The following is a 21,723-nucleotide window of genomic DNA, read 5'->3' on the forward strand; positions in this document are numbered from 1 at the left end:
TGGCCCTCGACAACAGTAGCTAGCAAACAGGACTGCACCGGGAGAAATTAAATTGGCCTATTAAAGGCACTCTCTTTTAGCATATTTCCATAAAGCGAAATACCTCGAGGGTATAGGGATTTGAAATATATCCCTAGGCCTTCGGATGCTTAATCACTTAACGGCTGTAAGATGGCCTTTTCAAGCTATTTTCTTCAGTGCACATCTTCTCGGGATAATGCTCCGCCAGCGGTGGCGATGACAACAGCGGCAACCTGGGCCAGTCCTGGAGCGTCTTTTGTTGCCGTTTTATGCGCCGCCCTGTTTATTTACGGCTATTTACCGCCTACATGATAAAAGCCTTTTGCTGGCCTCGCGCATAAAAGCCTAACCATCCTATCGTATGCTATCCTATCCTATCCAGTGCCGGCGATCTCCTACAGGGCTCCCACCCTACTGCGAGGTAACTTTTTGAGTAATTATATGGCCGGCGCAGATTTGTAGCGAGCACCACCTACGCGACCTAGTTCGCCTTCACTGGCCTGACTGGGGCTTGGGATAGATACACAATTATTTTATTGCTCCTCCAGGACATGAGCCGCACATAAGCGCACCACGTAGCGTATACTTGATGTCGTGGTTCTGTCTGCCCAGGGTAATAATGAAAACGATAGATAATTATGGCCTGCCTGCTGCGCTATGACTTTTAATGGACTTTCCCAGCTCGCAGCTTCCAGTGTTCAGTTCCCAGCTCCCAGCTGCGTGTGGAGACCCCAAGTGAAAGTGACTCGACTCGCCGTCGGCTGCATGGGTTAATCTAAATTTATAACTTAATTTTTTCATGAGTAGTCGTGTCCCATTCCCCTGACCACTTCCGGATTTTATGGTTTTTGAGCAGCAGACTTTTTTCTACGAGCCTTAAGCCGACGTAGTTTTTCTGCTCGGAAGCGATAATGAAATAATTTGAACTTTTTTCGTTGCTGATTTTTCTTCGGTTCACCCCGCCCGCCCACACACACCCACATGTGGCCGGGATAACGCTGCAAACTCATAAAATTATGCAAAACTTTGTCATTAAATATGGCACAAGGGGGAAAAGCGTCGGGAAAGAAGGATATATGCATGTACGGGGTCTGGTGGCCCTAGGTCCTAGGAACAATTTGTTATTTGGCTTTGGACTTTGCTCTTGAAGTGTTGTTTGCCCGATTCTCCTTCTCTAGCCCTTTTCGATGCTATTCTCTCCATTGTCGAAATTCCCTCCAAATGTGTGTATGTGCCCGGGATCGGCACTGAGGGAAAAGGTTAAAAAACGGAACTTTTATAATTTAACTTGTGTGCTAATTGCACTTTGTGGGGTAATTTTGCGTGTCAGTGAAGTTCTGGGCAGACGCAATTCGGTGTTAGTGTGTGCGTGTGGGTTTATGGAGCGCATACGAGTGGCACAACCACACACGCACACACATCCTTGCACATGCACATGCTTTAATGTTTGCTTTGAGAACTGAAAACATTTCGGAGAGCTACACTTGAAACTTGGCTAAGCTCTGCAAGCGGAGTTTAGTCCAAAGATCGCATAAACCCAAAGTGCCATTTTTTCTCTTTTAGCGAAAAACTTTTTCCCTAAAAATGCATTGGAAAACTAACAATTTTATATGTGTTTCCTATAATTCCATTATAGATAGCCCTGGAAGCTGGAAAACTCATCCGAGGCGGAGGGAAAACATACAATATTAATTAGTCGGCTGGCAGGAGCAATAAAAATTAATTAGAAAATATTTCAAACTGCCGCAATTTGTCAAGGGAAAGTGCACAAAAGCCGGCTCCATAGAAGAGCCTGCGGTCTCTCGCTCAATTTGTAATTAGAGAGAACCCACAAAAATAAAAAACAAAAAAATAGAAAATAAAAAACGTGGAAAATAGCTGCAAAAGCTGGATATTCGCACAGAGAGCGACAAAGCGACTATGCAAAGTATGTTGGCGGCCAACCAAATGAAAACTTAAAGCGAACAAAACCCAGCCCAGCCATAATAGCTCCACAGCAACTCCAGTAAATTGAATAACAACAAAAAGCGGAAAACGCCGACTCGAAACCACCGCACCGCTACGTTGCGCGGTGGAACAATGAAAATAATTTCGCATAGCATACGTTCAGGCGACGTCGGAGTTCCTGCCTTTGGCACTAAGAGCAAGAGTACTAGCACCCAGCGACGCAGCCGAGCAGCGTTCAAAATGAATTGCCCCATTCTGATTGTAATTAGCCTGGGATGGCTGTTGCACGCGCACACCGGAAGCGGTGGAGGCGTGGCCGAGGCCGCCATTTCAAATCGAGGTAAGTGATTCCTGGCACTGCTCTTGCCACAGCACCATTTTCATAAACACAGCACCAAAAAAAAAAATTAGATTCTCTTCCTTTCCTAAAAACTGAAATGGTATAAACCACGTTTTAATATAAGTTGAAACCAAACCAATAAAAATGTTCTTTTATCTGTTCTTTTATGGAAAACATTATCAAAAGAAGTTGTGTAACACTATAATTTATCAAAAATATTTTTCCCAGTTGTAGTCACATCTTACTTAGTCAGACTCCCCAACGAACAATGGCCCTGAGAAGGAAAGTCAGTGGTTTATGAATTTTTTTGCCATATTTATTTCTACATCGCTTCGCCGTCATCGCTTTTTATTTCACGCAGCACTCAACGCAAGTTGCATTTATGTTTTTACATAATGGAGACGGAGAGCGAGAGGGCAAAGGCATAAGGGCAGGCGCCAGAGCGCTTGCGGGGTGTGTTCATATAAAAATACAAAATAAACAAGAAAGGAAAGCTAACTTCGGGCGGAGCCGAAGTTTATATACCCTTGCAGTTAAAACCGGATATATATCGCAAACATCGGATATAGTTGGCCGATCCTTATGGAAATAGGAAAATATAATCCAATTTATTACAATACAAAATCTAAAAAAAGTCCCAAACTTCTATCTTCAAAAATACGAAAGTTGATATTTCTACCAAATACCATTTCCGATCGTTCAGTTATATGGCAGCTATGGGATATAGTCGGCCGATCCTAATGAAATTTGGTAGGTTGGGTCAACTGACCAAAAATAGAATCTGTATTAAATTCCAGCTTTCTATCTTCAAAAACACGAAAGTTGGGTCATTTCCGATCTTTCAGTTATATGGCAGCTATAGGATATAGTCGGCCGATCCTTATGAAATTTGGCATGTCGTAATTTTTTGCCAAAAATAGCTCTTGTGTCAAATTTGACACTCTAACTCTAAAAACATCAAAGTTATACCATTTCCGATCAATCAGTTATATGGCAGCTATAGGATATAGTCGGCCGATCCGGGCCGTTCCGACTTATATACTGCGTGCAAAGGAAAGAAGGGTGTGTGCAAAGTTTCAAGTCGATAGCTTTAAAACTGAGAGACTAGTTCGCGTAGAAACAGACAGACAGACGGACAGACGGACAGACGGACAGACGGACAGACGGACATGCTCATATCAACTCAGGAGGTGATCCTGATCAAGAATATATATACTTTATAGGGTCGGAGATGTCTCCTTCACTGCGTTGCACACTTTTGACCAAAATTATAATACCCTCTGCAAGGGTATAAAAATAATATTAATGCAAAAAATGGAATAAAATACGAGAGAGCAAGCGCTCTTCCCCCTTAATCCCTTTTTGCTATTTTAATGCCAATGTAACGCAGCATAAATCCAGCCGCGTGGGTCCTCGAGCACGTTGTGGTGTTTAATGCTGAGCGGGGCAAAAAAAAAAATAAAAGTTGGTAAAAGGCTTACCATGAGATAGAGAATGAGCTAGAGGGGCATAAAAAAATTAAAGAGATCGCGAGGAAGCGGCGTGGGTGGTTAGGCAAGCGGTCAGAAAAGCCGCGAGCATGGTTTGCCGCTCCACTAAGCCGCCGCTGTCCGCCCAGACCGCGCCCCACAATTAATAACTCGTTATGGCCGCAGGAACTTAAGCAGTGGCCATTGCATTTAAGCGGCCAACTTTCAATTGCAAAGTTTCCTGCCCCAAAAAGCAAGAAGGCCAACTGGACGAAAAGTCTGCTGTCCTGTGGGAGCACAAATAGTTGGCTTATCGCGGCACAAGTTTATCTGCGACCCGGACTCCATTGTCCCGCAGTTGCCTGTTCTATTGGGCCATGAAAAACATGAAATAAATTGAAAACTCAGGTGCGCTGGCAGCTAAACTTAAAGCTAAACGAAATCGAGCACACGTATACGGGGCGTATACGCAACGAGCGAGCGCACCCATAAAAACAAATTCACCGGCCAGGGCTATATTTTCCTTTGGTAACTTTTGCACAACCAATCGATAAATTTAAGAGCACAACATTTGTCTCCATTATCGCAAAAATCCGAAGGCAAACACTGTGCAAAAACTGCGATGGAAGAGGGCCGCAAAAAATAAAAAATAAGAAAAACGAAAAATTCTGGGGAGCACATAAAAGAGCCATCGATGCGTGGCACCGTTGGCTCCCGGGCCTCGGACTTTTCCAAGGTGGGCGGGGCTTAGAGTGGGTATGGGAGTGCCCGTTTTTACCCCCCCTACACAACAAAGGGGCGGGGCAATAAAACAGCAGAGCAAACCAAAGACAAACCTGTTCTTATCCCCGCTACATCTGCAATATAGAGTGGAAAAAGGGGCAAAGGCAGTAAAGCTATATCAAAGGTGAGAATGTGCTTTTGTCACTGATCATAAATTTCTTCGTTTTGCCAGTTACCTTTGGCGTTAGTCCTTTGTGTGAGTGTGAGTCTGTGTGTGGATGCTCAGAAGGCAATAAAACGTAACAATTGACATTGGAACGCACCAAAAAGGAACTCAAATGGCTTGGGGGATGGGGAGGAGGAACTGGCGCAAAGGACCCTCCTCTTCTCCCCGCTGGCTCTGATAGCAGCAAATTGGCGGGACATTGGAGGCAGGAATGGGTGCGAAGGTTGCATCGCCCTGACAAATGTTTATTGAGTAACACGAGCCATAAACTGTGCACAACCCGCTGGCCAAAGTTTCTCTGCTCTGACCCATTTTCATGGGCTGCTGTCCAGCCCCCGTTTTCCGCTTTTCTGCTTTTCCGCTTTTGAAAATCTGGTGCACGTGATGCACTTGAAGGATGCGCAGTAGCTCACATTCAGCTTCCATTTTATAAACTGACAACAATTTTTCATAAGACTGCAGCAGCATCATCAGCAGACAGCAGCAGGAGCAGGATCAGGAGCAGCCGGAGCTGCTAACGCAAACAACAGCTGTTTTCCGCCTCGAGGGTTTGCCAGCGCCAGCATTTTAGCCCCACCAGCCCCCTCCCTCCCCCTGAAAAGCTACCACGCCCCCGTCCCCCCTTTCTATCGCCACAGCTAACGCTGCATTTTGCATATCTTGCTGTTTTGTTTGGCATTTTTAGTGATTTCACTTAAATTTTCATAACAAAATATGCACAGTGCGTGCTTGCAGCTCAGTTCTGGCTCAACACTGCAGCTTTGTTTGTCGGCGAGCGGGTAGTGGGCGATGGGTGGTGGGTGTTTGGTAGTCATGGAGCCGGGGGCAGGGCAATGGGCAACATGTTCTAGCTGTCATATATTTTTTCAACAGATTTTTTTTCGCCCTGCCCTCCTTTCCCGAAATCCCCGCTTTACAGATTTCCTCTCAGCGGCTAAAACCACATTTTGTATGTTTTTCTGATGCTTTTGGGAAATTCTTCATAGGGTTAGTTTTCCCGCCCGCCAAACTCGCATACTCGGAAACATGTTTGAGCGGGGCACAGCAGGAAGACCGACCGGCATAGATCGAGCTGGGGCTTCGGGGCTGGCAAACGTCCTGGCACAGAGTACGTGTTTGTATGTAGTCCTTGCCTCCATTTACTGATCCTACAGTCATAAAAAAAATACGAAATCTGAGATACTCAAGTAGGGGAATTATATTTTCAATTGATTTGAAATAAAAATATTTTTATTATTTCAGTTTTATGATACATTTATGGCCCTATCTTTCTCCCTATCAAGAGCTATTATTACCAAGTCTGAAAACTTGTTTTAAATATTTTTGTTGATGTACAATTTTAGGATATTATTGTAAATAAGTATTTATTTTGTGACAAGTTTGCTTAATTTATAACAGTGCTGCCCTGCTACTACTTCCACCATCAGCTGCGGCAGTAGTATTATATTTGCGAATCCCTTTGGGTGTGTTGCCAGCAATAAATTTCCATCAGATGCCGTCGCGTAGTAGTCGTCGTTGTTGTTGGTGGTGCCAGGCGATTTTTCCAGCCTCTTTCCATTAGAGCCGCCCCTTCTTGCTGCTAGTCCCAGGGCAGATCCTAGGCCAGAGCCGCCCATGGTTACCAAGAGGGGGTGGATGGAAACAAATCTCTGGCTCAGCTGGCGCATTTGCTGGTTTGTGTTGCGGTTTTTCCGAATTCGGTTTGATTGTTTGTCATATTTCCGTGCATACAATTCATTTTCTATTGCTCGGCTGGCTCTTTGGCTCAATGGCCCCGTGGTGTACGGCTCAATTACGTGACCAGGACGCCTCTAGCCGGCTCGGGTTGAGTCGACAATGTCCCAGCCAGGCTCCGTTCGGCTCACACATATTTCCCGTCTTGTTTGACACTCTCCAGTCACCTCACCGCACAACCAGAATCCCCGCGTATCAATGAAATATGTTCAAAGGGAGCGGAGGGCGGAGGTGGAGGTAGAGGCGGAGGAGCAAACGGAAAAAATTGAAAGATTCCCCTGGAGGGCCGGAGGCGCATAACTTAAAACAAATACGAAACTGCAAAATATACGGTCGGGCAAATGGAAATTGAAAATATCCTATTACCAGGGGATTGGCGCCGACAGCAGCCCTGTAATTGAAGGCTTCACTTAACGGGGATTTGGCCATGTTGCGATCCTGTAGGATGTCGACTGATGTCGGTAGGGTGTGCCGCCGGATCCATGTTCGTTCGAATATTAGCATAGACATTTGCACGCTGTGTCCCTGGGGCGATTGCCATGCTATAATTATGGCAGGCAAGCCGTAAACCCGAAAAAGACGAAACGGCAAATCCCCAAGAAATTTATTAATTAGCACCAACTTGGGGAGCTTGGGGAAGTAGCACTCGGTTGTAGGCGGTACCGCACTCATGTTCTGTGGCATCAAATCCTCCGTTCTCCATTCTCCGTTCTCCGTTCGGCTCATAACAGTCCCAACATTTTACCAATTAAAGCCAATTTCGCCATGTTCCTCCGGCTGGGCGGACGCATTCAAATGTGTTTCTGTTCTCCGGAGGGGATACATGCTGGTTTGCCTTCCAATAGAAGTGGGGAGGGAGTCGCGTAGCCGGGTCGGTGGATCGGAATGGGTCCGGGTAGCATCCACTAATCGCATTATTAACGCGCCGTTAACATTTTGCGACATTGACTTGAACTTTGGAAGTGACTTTCTAAGGCATTGGTCGGGGCTGGTGGGATGCGAAGATGTGGATTTGCTGGCATTCAAAATATGCTTAGAAGACATGGCCATGGCTAACATTTATGTAATACCCTTGAAGTTTTCGGCATTTGCCGAATTCCGCTTCAACGAGCTCCAGAATACTCAAGGAGAGTGTGGGTGGAGCTTTCTCTCTGAGCTTGCCGCCATGTGCCGTGGCAGGGCCAATGGAAATGCCATTCCGAGTGTCTTTGGCCATAATCATAATAATTAATACCCATTTACCTTCTTTTGTCGAGCTGGAAATCAAGCCATTATCGCCCGTCCACTTGCCGGGTGATAATTACGGTCCTCCGTCCGACACAGATTGTCGACTGGTCCCCGAAATTATGCACTACTAATGACAGTCCTCGGAGGTGCAATGTTTTGGGTGCTTTGGAGCATAATGAGTGTGCATAAAGTTTTATTGCTCCACCTGCGAATAGCGAAACAGGTGAGCCATTGGCAACTGCACAGCAAAAAATTAGGACAACAAAATCGAATACTATTGTGAGCACCAGCTCTAAAAGGAAAATACTTGTAACTTGGTGAAATTTTTTACTCTGGATGTGCGTGCCAAGAAATAATGTCATTGTCTCTGGGCGGTAAATGGCGCAAAAAGTTGAAAGCATTTTTGCTTTCGATGATTGGTGCATACATTTTTCAACGTTTTTAAATAAAAGTCCACTGGTTGGAAAAAATATCGGGCCAAATGACTGTAATTTGCATTGGCAACTCGCGTAAAGGACGAAACGCATTTTAACACCTGCATGAGTGTGTTGGACCTTTCAATTTAAATACAAACACCCGGCTACACACACATATACACACTGAGCACCGAGTCACTCGCCAAAAACAGACGGCCGAGTGTGTTTGCACGGACTGTTTGCGGCACGTCACAAAAGTTTCCTGTTGAATTTCCCTTCATTTCCTGGCCAAAGAGATTATTATTTTCATTTCATGCCATGGCCAACGACACAGAAAGCTATATATTAAGAGGGGCCAAGAGAGGCGACAGCGGGGCGAAGGACGGAAGGCGAAGCCTCGTTTTCCCGGTTCTTGGTCCTCATTTTCATATTTATGCTGTCGCCCCGAATTGTTTACTTACCCGCCGTGTATCGCCTTCATTAACGCTTCATTCGCGGCAAACTTTTAATTTTCAGGGCGACCTGTTAAGGCCATGGCTTTCCAGCCAACTTGTCGTATCGGAACATCCGTATATCCGCACATCCGCATCCTTGACGGGCACGCTTCGACTTCACCTTCGTCTTGGTCTTGGTGGTGGTCTGGGGCCTTGGTCCTTCGTGTCGTATATTTGCATACTTCCGGTTCGCGCAAAATGATTATCATTATTATTTCTGTTGTTTGCTGTTGTCGTTACCGCGGCCATTACCGTTATTGCAACAGCACTTGCTTGGCTCCATCCTGCCTCTGCTCCAGCCCACATCCTGCTCCTTTTTTCTGCCCTTGTCCAGGGTCCTTTATGCCAGGGACTTTCTTTCCGAAAATGAGCGTCGATGTTGGGACGTACGGTGGTTATGGCTTATTTGTGCAAATGAGCTGACGTCCATTACATTGTCCGTGGGGAGGTGAAATGCAAATGATTGTTTTGGCGCTGGCTGGCTCAATGTCTGCCACACAACAAGGTCACCTCTCACCAGCCAAGTGGGCCCAAGGCCGCCTCCGCGTACACACACATGACATAATAACGAACGCATCAATTGCGGCTTAAGGACTCAGGTGAAAGTAAGCAATGGCCTCGCCAGACTTAGTCCACCTGTCTTTGTTTAACGAGCCAACGGGCAACCCAGTTGGCCAATAAACCGAATATTCTGTTCAGATTGTGCACTGCCAGAAAATGTAACCTTTTAGCCAAAGGGTAAATGACTTATTTTATAGCATATATTATTAAAATCAGAAAGGCAATAATTTTTTCACAGTGGACAGGCTCTTGACTGGTCAATTGATTGATTCTTGTGGAGCGTGCAAGTGCTTCTGTAAATTGGCACACTTACTTATAGAAACACTCTATATAGGGCTGCTCCCCATCTATATTCTTTAAATTGCAAACTTTCAACCACAAAATACTGGCCAAGTTAGCACGTTGCGCAAACAAATTGCACCTGCTTCAGTTTGATTGGCCACCTGCAGCCCACACCTTGGTTCTGACCTGCTTTGCATTGCCTGGCCCACTCGTTGGCCGGGTCGTAAAACACTCTTGCCTATTTCGCTGAGTTGGCTTTGCTTCTTTCACTTCCACTGGCACTTCCTCCGGCTGATGCTGATGCTGCTTTTGGCCCTCTTCCTGCTTCAGCTCCCGATGCTGTTGTTGTTTTTAAGAGCCATTTGTCCGAGACCCGCGGCTATTTTCAGCCATTGTACAGACTTGGCGAATTTATCAAGCATGGCGGAGTCGCTCAGTGGGTCACTGGATATTCGATGTTGGATGCTAGAATCTGGAAGCTGCAGCTGACGTTTCCGGAGCTCTCTCTAAGGCCCTTCCTCCCCCTTGCATTTTTTCAACTTTCTCCTTCCGCCCACTCGGTCTTGGCTTAATTTCAAAACAGTTGCGCTTATATTGGCAGTTATGCTGCAAATTTATTGGCATGCTTTGTAAACTGGGTTAGTTTCATATACATCTCGCAGCCGCAAGCTGCGCGCCAAACGATTAACGTTGAGTAACCCAAATTGATGTTGCCACCCAACCACCCAGCAACCCAGCTACCCACATCCTCTCGAACATCATTTTTTTGCACTCAGCAAAGTTTCCGTCGTAGCTGCTTATGGCCCATAAATTCACATACATTGTCAAATAATAGCTAAGCGCTGTTTACATAAACCAAAAAAACACTCAAAGAAATTAAAAACTTGCATAAGAGTTTAGCTATTTGAGCTATTTTTTTAGAGCTCAGGAATTTTTTACAGTGCCTTTTGAGTGGGAAACTTATGGTATTTGAACTTATCAAACCGCCAACAATGTAAAGTGCCGTCAGCACTTTTTTCAGAGCAACGCCTGACCCGGGTTAATCCGACGGGTGTGTTGCTTCTCATTTGGCGGTCATTACCATAGTCAACGGTTGCCGTGTAATTCGATAGCACTGCCCTTCATAGCTTTAATCATTTTTGAAGACTGAACACCTTCGGTTGGTGCACACTGCTGCGTGGCAGTACCTCGCCTTGGAGTGGAAAATAATTGCCAAGAAAAGATATCGGAATGCGACAAAACCTAATCAGTTATCTGTATTGCCTGGTGCGGGACCTCTACGCGGAGAATGGGGATCCCCGGGTGGCTCACCTGCCGCTGATTGGCAACATTTGGATAGTCTTGGCCATCATTGGTGTCTACCTGGCCTTCGTTCTCCACTACGGTCCCAAATGGATGCAGCACCGGGATCCGTTCGAGCTCAAGCGAATCATGCAGGTGTACAACTTGATACAGGTGGTGGCCAATGGCATTATTTTCGTCATCGGACTGTGGAATACGTACCTTAGATCTGACTACAGTTGGACCTGCCAGCCGGTAGATCACGCGGACACCTCTCCCCACATGATGAAGGTTCTGTATGCCTCCTACGGATACTACATGCTCAAGTACCTCGACCTGCTAGACACGGTGGGTTTCTGCGGATTTGTTTAGGCTTTCTCCCTAGTAAAGTACCACTACTCCTCCAGGTGTTCATAGTGCTCCGGAAGAAGAACTCCCAGGTGAGCTTCCTGCACGTATATCACCACGGCGGCATGGTCTTCGGCGTGTCCATCTTCATGACCTTCTTGGGCGGCTCCCACTGCACGATGCTGGGCGTGATCAACCTCCTGGTGCACAGCGTGATGTACTCGTACTACTACGCCGCCTCCCGAGGCGCACTGCAGCACATACTGTGGTGGAAGCAGAAGATCACGCAGCTGCAGCTGCTCCAGTTTGGCTACCTCACCTTCCACTTCCTGCTGGTCATTCTGCGGAATCCCTGCCAGTTTCCGGTGTTCATAGCCTTCATCGGCTTCATCCAGAACATCTTCATGTTCTCCATGTTCTTCGACTTTTATTACAAGACCTATGTGCGCAAGCAGCTGAAGACGGCCGAGTCCAAGCTCAAGGCCAGCTGAGCGCCCCTGTAAAGTATAAAGTTCAAGCCCGCCACCGTTTCCATTTCTGTTCATTCTGTGCATCGCCTTTCGCCTCATTTGCATATTATATTGTGTAATAAGCTGGTCGGTCGCTTATGCAAATGGGCGCCGATCAAATCGAAAACTGCCTGGTATAAATAAACATTCGGATTGCGCCCCTTTCCTTCGCTTCACTCAACCACTCTGTCTCCTCTCGTCAATTGTTTTTGCTTTCGGTAATCAATTTCAATTTGCCAGCGGCTAAATTTAGGGAATCCGCCTCCGCCTTGGACTCCTCCTCTAACTCTTCTTAAACTTTCACCAAAAAGTTCCTGGCCTCGTGGGAAATGTTGGCAACGACAAGTTATGAAGTAAGTTCCCCCGGCTGGCATATCTTTTATTAAAGGCTTAAATGAAATATCGATGAAGTCGGCACCAGTAATGGCCGCCACGTGCGCCGGAGTCACATTTATGTTTGGGCCATGTGTCGTATGTGGCCCAGGGCCACCTTTTAACTTTCTGGCCAATGTTATTTTTTCCAAAGCCAAAAAGGGAAGAGCTCCAACCCGCCAGCCAAACACTGCTCCTCCATGTTCAACACATTTGCCTAGAAGGCTGCCAGACCTCATGCACGGCTTATTCATATATTTTTTTTCCTCCTGCTTTGCCAAAGCATTTTTTCCTTTGCCCAACTCGGCACAGAAGTTTTACATCTGCTTTCGCCCCTTAAAAAAAAGGACAAAAAAAATAAAACAGGAAAAAAGCTGGGAAACCGCTTTAAAAATGCTTGTAAGCGACGGCAAGTGGAGAGCCGCAGGGCCACGTTTGTGCCTCGTTTAGGCGCCCGCACAATATTTTTTCAGTTATGTAAATTTCGGAAGAGTCCATCCTCCAACAAGGATGATGACGTCTCCAGTGAAAGCCAAAATCAGCATCAAAGCTCTTGCCCAGTCGAGCGAGAGCCTTCGATGGCAAATTAAAAGCCAACAAACCGAAGGTCGCCCGGCAGTTTTATTTTTGTGTTCGGGGCGCAAATGGAGCTTATTAAGTGCCAACAACAGATCATTGCCAGTCGCTTGACAGGCTCGCATTCGTGGCTTAAAGCCAGGCTAACTGAATTCATCCAAGAGTCCGTCAACTTCAGAGCCAACACAGAGAGAAAAATAATGATGTACTTTATGTATTTATTTAGAGATTACAAAGTAACAAACAGATTTCTTGTTCCGTCTACTGGAATCAATTATTTCCTAAATATGTCTATAATAATCTTATATTGTTATCTTGAATATATGCCCATACCCCCAGATTTTCTCCATGTGTGTGGCCGCGTGGTTGTGCGTTTGCCAAGGACATTAAAACTTTTCTAATAACGAACTTCTACAGCTGAAGCCGAGCGTAAATATTCGGAACGGAAGCTGCTTGGCGGATGTTGTGCATGTTTCTGGCCAAAACTTATGTCCTGGCTCATATACGAGCGACAATGTTGCTCCGGCATCATCATTAACATCAGCATCCAGCCAGCCAGTCAGTCAGCTATGGTATAGCAGCAACGATCATTGCCAAAAAGGGTTGAACGAACTGCTGAGGAGCACTTCTCCGCCACCATTCGGAGGGGATATCAATCAGGCAAAAAGATTGCTTACCGACCGGGCATACATGGCGTATGCTTGATATCTCCGCACCATTTATGACTCGCATGGCATTTAAGTGCTGGCCGTAAAACTGTTATGTAAACTACGAGCACAAATACGAGTTCGAGTGCGATTGCGATTGCGAGTGGCAGTGCGATTCTTTACGGCCACTCGCAGCATTGCGATGGCTATGGCCCTGGCCATTACTCAGCATAAAAGTTGGCCAGAAGCAAAGGACCCAACTCCTTGTGTACCAAGGGGGTCACGACCACTGGCCACTGCCTGGCCAGCACCGCCCTGTGACAATGTTGTAGCCCCGAATGTAAATAATAAGCACCGCCGCATATATCCGAGTACATGGACATTCGTTCGTGTACAGGGAACACCCCTTGGCCCTTTTACGACACGTGCTCCACTGCATGCCAATCGATTCCCCAACGGTCGTGGCACGGGGAGCGCGATGGGAGAGGAGCTAGGGCCCCGGGCAATTATCTCCAAATGTGGACTAATCCTGTTTACCTTTTAAAATTATCAGGAGAGAATCAATTTTCCATTGATGTTCTGCTCTAGTATGTTCGCCCCGGGCCCCGGGCCAAGGAGCTCCTCTTTATAATCCGAGGAAATGAACCCGAATATTAAGCGACCCAAATCTGGAATCTCTTTCATGTGTGTTGAGGTAATCAAGCCGGAGCTAAAAGGCGGGCTAAAAGGCCACGTTTTGGTGCTCCATTCACCTGTTGCGTAATGCGTAATGAAGAAATCTAAATTCCATTAAGTTTATGCCCCTCCCGCCCACGCACCGTACAATTCGCCACAGTTCAGTGCTCAATGGAAGGCACTTAGAGTGACCTTTTCAGCCATACCCCGGACTCCGTAGTCTGCCAGAGTCTCTCCGGCAATGGCAGCACAATAACACCGTGGAGCGAGGGGCGGATGATGGCCAAAAAACGGGTCGCAAAATTCGGTAAGCTCATCGTATTTGCCTAATGGAGATTAGCCGGCATTTGGTTTTATTTGAATTCTGGGCCGTGGTCGGAAATTTATTGCCGATGCTTATCGATTTTTATCGATGCCAGTGTGTCCCAGTACATCCCAGTGTGTCCCAGTGTGTCTCCGGTCGCTCTCGACTCGGGTGAGCTTTGTCGAATGTCGCACTTAAGCACTTTGTATGTTTTTATCGCTGTAATTTTTGGTCTAACAAAACAATAAATTCACTCCATCCAAGAGCCCTGGACTCTGGAGTGGCAGGTGATTTCGCTTTTTGGCAACTAAGTTGAAATTTGTAATAAATTTACGGCACTGTGGGGGCGGGCGAGGCCGGTCTTATCTGGCAGTCGGGCAATTTCGTTAATTTGTAAGTACACGGCGCTGTAATTAAGCGCGATTTGAAATATGTGACAGCCGCACCAAGCACCACGCATGTGAATGGCTCTCGAATAAATCAAAGTAATTAACTGCACGGCCGAACATGCAACAGGCCATGTGAGGTCATGCCGCAGAGTTAACGTAAAAAGTTATCAATTTCTGAACTAACCCGAAGGGGTTGGGGCGTTTCGGGGCAAAAGTCACGACAAGTGCCATTCGCTGCCGCAGCGGAAAGCCTTTCCGTGTTCATTCATTCAATCAACTCAATTAATATTGGAGCAGTCCTTAATAGGTAACGGTAAAAATAAGGGACGATGGTTGGAAAAGGTATGACGGGCTGGAATTATTCCACCTTTAATACAATTTATTAAAGACTTATTACTGCCGAGAACCACCAATCCCTTACCTTCTTCCATTAATGGGTGTATTGACAAAAATACGAGACCTGACACTTGAGCAAATGTAAAATCAATGCCCAGCTGGTCATTAATAATGCACTGGAAACTAATGCACTGCTAATATCTAAGCCATTGACATGCCAGCGGGAACTTTGTGTTTGACTTTGACAAACTTTCTGACGCAACTTGTGCGCACTTGTGTGGCAGCGACCAACTTATGACTTATCAATGACCAAACTCATGCCACACAGCCAGTCAGCCAGTCAGCCACACAGCCAGCCAGCCAGTTCACTTGATTGAACTTTTAGATGGCCACAGCCAGGAACACAGTTCCAGGGGTTCCAGAGCAGCACTCGCAGGACAAACTTTGTGCCGGCAGTCGTAACCAGCGATGTCTCCACCTTGGCCAAGTGGCTGGGCCAGCTACTCGCTCAGTTGCAGCCATAAATCAATACATTTCAATTCCTCTCAGTCGGATGCATTCGACTCGAGTCAAGTGCTGCCCCGCCTCAGCTCCTTTAGAGTAAATAACCGGCAAGGACTTTGCCAAGGACTTGAGCAATATCAAGCATAAATAAGCATTTGTCTATCCAAGAGTCAGTGGCACCCGCACACCCATTTTCCGCAGCAGATCAGAGGAGGTGGTATCGGGAATTATCTCTCTGGAACAGAACAGATGATAATGGGGAATCAAAGGCAGTAGCTGACTCTAATGAGCTGGAAACAAACGCCCTTTTGGATGCGGATGCACTGTGAGTGACTGGGATCCGAGTAAATCACGTAGCGCTTGCACTCATTAGCCGGAGGACTCGTGCCAACAGTCCTCGCGAAAACACTTTAGTCCTGCCAAATGGCTGCCAAGATGAAGCTCTCGGGGAAATAAATGTTGAAATAATATGCTTTATTGTATCGCCAGGCGTTGCCATGAATTTTGTTTCGCTTCGCCTTTATATGGCTGTTTATTTTTATTAGGCCAGTGGTATATAAAATGCCTTGGAGTACAGTACGTGAACAGGTGCTGTCGTGCCAAGACACAAAATTTCCGTTGCCAAAATGGGCCAGCCAAGTCGAGTGTGTTTACAAAGGCGCCAACAAAGGCAATATCCATCGACCCCCACCCTGTCTGAGGCATAGGGGATGGGGTAGGTGGAATGGCAAACTAACATAGGAAATTGCCCGAAACGAGTTGTGGACAAACAGATACACAATTGGGTAAACTTGGCCAGAATAAATACGGAAAAACATTTGTGCAAATAAAGTAAAATGCTAATACCAGCAGCCGCAAATATTTTTCCACAGAGTGCAACAATAATAAATTTTACGCACGAGAAAAAGGAGGCGGGCCAGGACAAGCCTCTTTCGATGCGAGTCCTTCGGCTCGGCACTGTCGCTGCCACTGTCAACGGACAGCAATGGATCTGTGGATGGGACGTCGGTGTCCTGGTGGCCCAAGCATCCTTGCCGCACGCTTGCACACAAAAAATGCAGTAAACATAAAGTACGGTGCACTGACCACGCCCACAACAACCGCCCACCGAGCACAGTTGGTGCTAATAACTTAGTTTCCAGCCCCCCTCCTAGCCAGCCCTCGCATTCCATTCAGGGTTTCCACTTGTTGTTTTTTTGTGTTATGGCCCAAGTTCAAAACTTTGTGAACCCAAGTCCGTCGCACTTTTCGTTTCGTTTCGCTCCATGAGCCGTGCACATTTTTCTGTTTATTTGCCATTGGTCATGCAGCTCACGTATCCACGAATATAAACCAAAAACTAAAACTAAAACTCAACTGAACCGAGCCGAGCTGGCCAACAAAACAAAGGCAAACAAAACCCAAAACCGAAAACCGAAAATGAAAATGAAACGAACTCCCGACCGAGACCGAGAAGTTTTCCTTCCAAGTATTTTCGAAAAGGTGCCTGCCGGCAGGGGCAATTGTGCTATTTAATTAAAACTACATTTCGAGGTTGGCCGGACCAAAACACTTGGTGCGCCGCAGGACCCCTGCGCTGCGCCTCGGCCCCCGGAGCCATAGTCGTAAAAATGATGGCAAATGGGAGATGCTGCGAACCTCTTTAATTTGCCCTTTTCACATAATTTACTTTTTCAATAATTCACACGCCGAGAATGCCGCCGCCAACGCCAACGCCATAGCCATCACCATCGCTGACTCCAACGTGGCAGCACGCGTAAATTGCGGCCAAAACATGGCCAAGAAATTAAAAATACAACACCCGGCCAGATCTTTGCAGAGGCAAAGGATTGCTCTGACAGCTTTACTAATTGGTTTGTTTTACTCGTGACTCTAATTAAAAAATTTACTTTACGACTCCGGCCCAGCACCGAAAATGAGGAGGAAAAAAGGCGGATGGACAGACGCAACATTATTTTGGCCGGAAAAACAAACAGAGAGACAGACGGGAAAAAATGAAAATTAAGAAGGACTCGAGGAGAAGGAAGGACCAAAGACAAGATGCTGCTGAGGGGTGGTAGAAGCGACCGGAAGTGGTCGCTGAAATGCATGGAATAACCTCAATAATGGCGGCGAAAATTGGCAGCTGAAAGTGTTGGGCAAAAGCCTCCAAAAACATCCCAAAAGCTGACCCCAGCCCCCGCGGCACTGACATCATCTGGTCGGCGAGAACATGTTCATGTTGGAGCTATCGGAGGCCACAAATCTGTGACCAGAAGCTGGGCTCGGCGCCAAAATGTGGCACCTAATGCCACACATTTAATTAGGCAAGTCGGGTCAGGGAAAGCGAAAAAAGAAGCGAAAGCCAACCATTTTCCAGATTTAAGTATAATTTTTTGCCATCACTTGGCTGGAGATTATTGGAGCCCGGGAAAAAAATGGATAAAACCCAAAATCCAACAGAAGATTGTGCGAAAAAAGAGATAATTGCGGAGGAATCGCTGTTTGTATTTTAATTAAATGCCGGCCAGCATAACAAAAATTTAAATGGTTTCTGGGTCTCCAGTCTAGGGTCTCCCCATCTGGAATTTGAAATATCCATCTTTGAGCCATTTATCCCTGACGAAGCAGAATTGTTCACCAAGTGGCCCAGCCACATTAAATCGAATTAAATGGAATCAAAGCAAAGGCCGTCCATTCCCACTCCCACACAATTATCGATGGCGGCGGCTCTGGACCTCTAAAGAGCTGATTTATCGACAAAGCACCAAAGGATAGATTCTTTTTTTTATATTCTCTACATTTTTTAGTTCAAGTTTGCCGCCGCCGCTGCTCCAAATGGCAAAAATAAAACATGGCAGAGAGAAAGATAGGATAATTCCGTTCAATGATTGCAATTTCAAGCAGCGCGTACTCTCGAGAAATCAGGCAAACATTTCGAGTTCGAGTATTTCGGTTCGATTAGTTTTTCCGGCGGCTGGTCTGTTGGTCTGCTGGAGAGTTGAGGTCACCGGAGTGAGGTGTGTGTGGCTGTCCGAGCAGGTGCACTGCCTCTGCCTGGTTGTGGGTCTTCCTGTTTTTCATGCTTTTCAGTTTTCCGCTTTCCTATTTGCCCTGTCTGGTTGCGAATTGGAGTTTTAGTTCCGAGTTAGAGTTAATGTCCGGTTCGGTGTCTCTGTTTATCTTTCCCCCTTTTTTTTGGCGCACAAATTGGAAAAGTTCCGCGCCACGCTCACAAAACAAATCCAACCAGGCCAAAAACACTAAACACACAAAAAAACATTCGAACCACACACAGCCACAACTCTATTTGCCATCTATATTAATTTTCAACTGGCTTTTCTCCTCACTCACACTTTGAACTAAACGGGCTGAAAGCTTCTTTAATTTCGCCTAAATTAGTCGTCGATTTGTCAGCACCAGGAGTTTTGGGTGTGGCGGCTATAAGGCGGAAAGCGGCTTTTTAAATCGATAATTATGGGTGCGTGGGGCAAAGAGACTTCGGCCCCATCTCGTCGACTCCTTAAGCTAACATTCTACGTGTGCTGTTCGGGACATAATGTGCGCCATAATCATCTCAAAGGACACACAGGATTTGCATATTAAATACATTTCCCCCAGTCCCAGACCGAACAAGCGGCACTGGCGCTTTTACTTTTTTCGGCTTTTCAGCTTTTTTGACTCTTGGATGCTGGCTGCTCCCCCAAGGAGACAATTTCACTTTGTTTCGTTTAAACAGACAGTTTTGTTAAAATCAAGTACAAAGTGGTGGGCGTGGCGCATATGCCACATATGACATGACGGGATGTCGTCATCAAAACGACAAATAAACAGCCCACATGTGCCGGAGTGTGTTTCCTCAATATGAATATGTGAGAAGGCTGTCGAGAATGTACATTTTTCTTCCCCACTGTTATTAAAATCTGAATTTAGCCGAAATTCATTTACTTATTGACATAATTTAGCATTGCATACTTCTGGGGCCACTCCCAGCACCCACAGTGCTGATAAGGCCTTCGCTTTTTCCTTTTTTTTTTCTTTTTTTGAGCTGGAGGTGGAGGTGTTTGGGGGAAGAAGACAAGGCCAAATCAAAGCTGGAAGTTGTCACACCCTTGGGACTTGGCGGTGGTATTTTTATTATCGGCCCCAGATAGCAACAGCCACCACGCAGCCAACCGAAACCGAATTGAGATGCTAAGCACTGCGTTGAGATTCTGTTTCTGTTTGGGGTTTGTGCCTCAGGAATGTCGCCAGGAAGCAGAGACCACAGAGCAGAGACCCGGGGACTCGAACGGGTGACATCGAGACGGTAGACGACGACGGTAGATAAATTACGAGCAGCAACAATGGACCAAGTCCCCCGCTTCCCTCGACCGGGGAATGAATGACTGCAGGAAGATGAAGTTTCGCCCGCGTCCCACATTCATTTCTCAGCCCTCTCTCCACCGCAAGCCAAGAAGCGGTTGCGTGAAAAGAAATAACCACCCCCACCGATATCAGCCCGCTTTCGAAATTACAGGGTGAAAAAAATATCTCAAAAGTTGGTTAACAATTTGTGGTCTTCCTAATGCACTTTAAATAATGCTGTGCGGTTATTAAAAAGCCAGCGGGGAATACTCAATAGAACATTAAATGTAAGAGGTATTCAGTTTCAGCCTTATGGTTTTTTCTTCGGTGTATAATCAAGCCAGCACCAGGTGAGACTCTACTCCTGCCAAGATTTAGATAACACGCGAATTTGTCGCGCTGGCAGATTTGAAACAGCGACATTGATAAGCCAGCGATGGGGGAGACGGAGCCAAAGTTCCCACAGTTCTCAGTTGTTGCCATTGTGATCCGTTCGGGAAGCAAGATGACGGCAAGAGTCTCGGGATGCCAATCAGAATGTCCTTAGAGGGCCGCTGGGACCGTTTCGCGCCTCCTGGCAATCGGTTAGAGCAAATTCGAGGCGATAAGTCAGGAAAATATTATTCGATGTGCCAAGAAGAGGGCTGAGTCCCATTCCACTGCTCTACCCATTCTCAGGGCTGTCTCTGTGCTTTGCATACTAAAAGCCAACACGTCCAGGCCGAATGAGAAATGAAACGTCAACTGTGTGGGCTTATTGATTTAAGCGCTTTTAATTGCAGACAACAGACAAGAGAAAACAGAAAACAAGAGGGGTTGAAGCAAGAAATGGCCATCAAGGATGGAGGCAGTATCGCCCAGAGAATCGGGCGGGGTCCATGGGTACGTGATCGTGCCTCTTAATATGCCAACGCATAAATTTGAATATTTAAATTGAGTTCTTTGACACCGAGTGGCCGGGCGAACGAAATTATAGAAGCTTATGTTTTCAATTAAGCAGTTTTTGTACATCAGGTGCGTTTTATGCCACTCAGACGGTCAAACGACATTGGAAGAGTACATGGATGGGTGGCGAGGGCGGATGGAGGATGGCAAGGACCTAATGACAAGGACAACTAAGCGCGCCATCGTTAAGCTTTTTAATGTAGAGCTCCTGCCTCCAGACGACCGGGCCAGCTGCTGTCAGTGGAGACAATTCGAGGCAATGAGAAAAGTTGCTGAGAATCGAGAATGTGACGGAGAAAAGAACCGAGAGAAGTAAGAGAAACGAGAAGCGAACAGAGACAAATATTAAAAACAGCAAGCGGCAAATGTCGAAATGGAAATGAGAAATCGAGTCTCGTTACCCAAGATGGCGTTAAGCATTTTCGCATTACCCATCAGGACAGAAAAAAAATATAAAGCTCTACACTCCTTACTAAAATAGAGAAGAAATATGCCAAAAATGGTAAAATACCTAAAGCAAAATAATAAATAACAATTTAGTTAAACCAAAACCAAAAATATTTCCATTCTCCATTTTCATACGAAAACTGGGAATATTTATTGCTCCCAGTGCAATAATATTTCCCAGCACCAGGTGCTGTCGAAGATTCCCGACAATATTGCCATAAATGCTTTCAACCCGCTGACTTGCCAAAAGGGGGCCGTTGACATTGGCTTCGATGTTGATGTGGGCGTGGCTGTCACCCCGGCATCATCAAGTACAAACAATGAGCGCTTCAAGTGGCTCTCGAGAGGCGCAGGCGGAGGCAGAAGGACGAAATGGAGAGCCTTGTTTAATGAAAGGACACAGAGTAGCAGGCGAAAGGAAAACATATGAGCAAAGGACTGTTTAATGAATAGCCCCGGGTTAATATTTGTCTTGCCTTCTTTCTAGCTCCGGATCCGGCACCAGCTCCGGCTCCAGCCCCGGTCCCGGATCGTTCGCTTTTACCCTGTTTGTTGCTGGGCAGAAGGACAATATTGAAGTTTCTCGTTAGGAGCAGGCCTGCACAAAAAAAAAAACGAAGCTGC

At 46.3% G+C, this 21,723-nt stretch overlaps 2 protein-coding genes across 4 annotated transcripts in view; both read left to right on the plus strand.

Annotated features, from left to right (window-relative positions):
- Positions 1–21,723, plus strand: part of klg (klingon) — a 62,381-nt gene that overhangs the window by 13,983 nt on the left and 26,675 nt on the right. For all 3 annotated transcript variants that reach the window (XR_011443283.1, XM_017246565.2, XM_070281604.1), the window contains exon 2: positions 1,658–2,308. Coding sequence is in view for 2 of the 3 variants with exons in the window: in XM_017246565.2 (XP_017102054.2) it covers positions 2,101–2,308 (208 nt within the window). In the remaining variant the exon portion in view is untranslated. The remainder of the gene's footprint in view (positions 1–1,657; positions 2,309–21,723) is intronic.
- LOC108128771 (very long chain fatty acid elongase 7) lies at positions 10,555–11,759 on the plus strand. The gene is made up of 2 exons (XM_017246567.3): positions 10,555–11,069; positions 11,129–11,759. The coding sequence occupies exons 1-2, from the start codon at positions 10,671–10,673 to the stop codon at positions 11,558–11,560; spliced, it is 831 nt and encodes a 276-aa protein (XP_017102056.2). The 5' UTR covers positions 10,555–10,670; the 3' UTR covers positions 11,561–11,759.

The sequence above is a fragment of the Drosophila bipectinata genome, chromosome 3R (genome assembly GCF_030179905.1).
Source record: "Drosophila bipectinata strain 14024-0381.07 chromosome 3R, DbipHiC1v2, whole genome shotgun sequence".
Lineage (NCBI taxonomy): Eukaryota > Metazoa > Arthropoda > Insecta > Diptera > Drosophilidae > Drosophila > Drosophila bipectinata.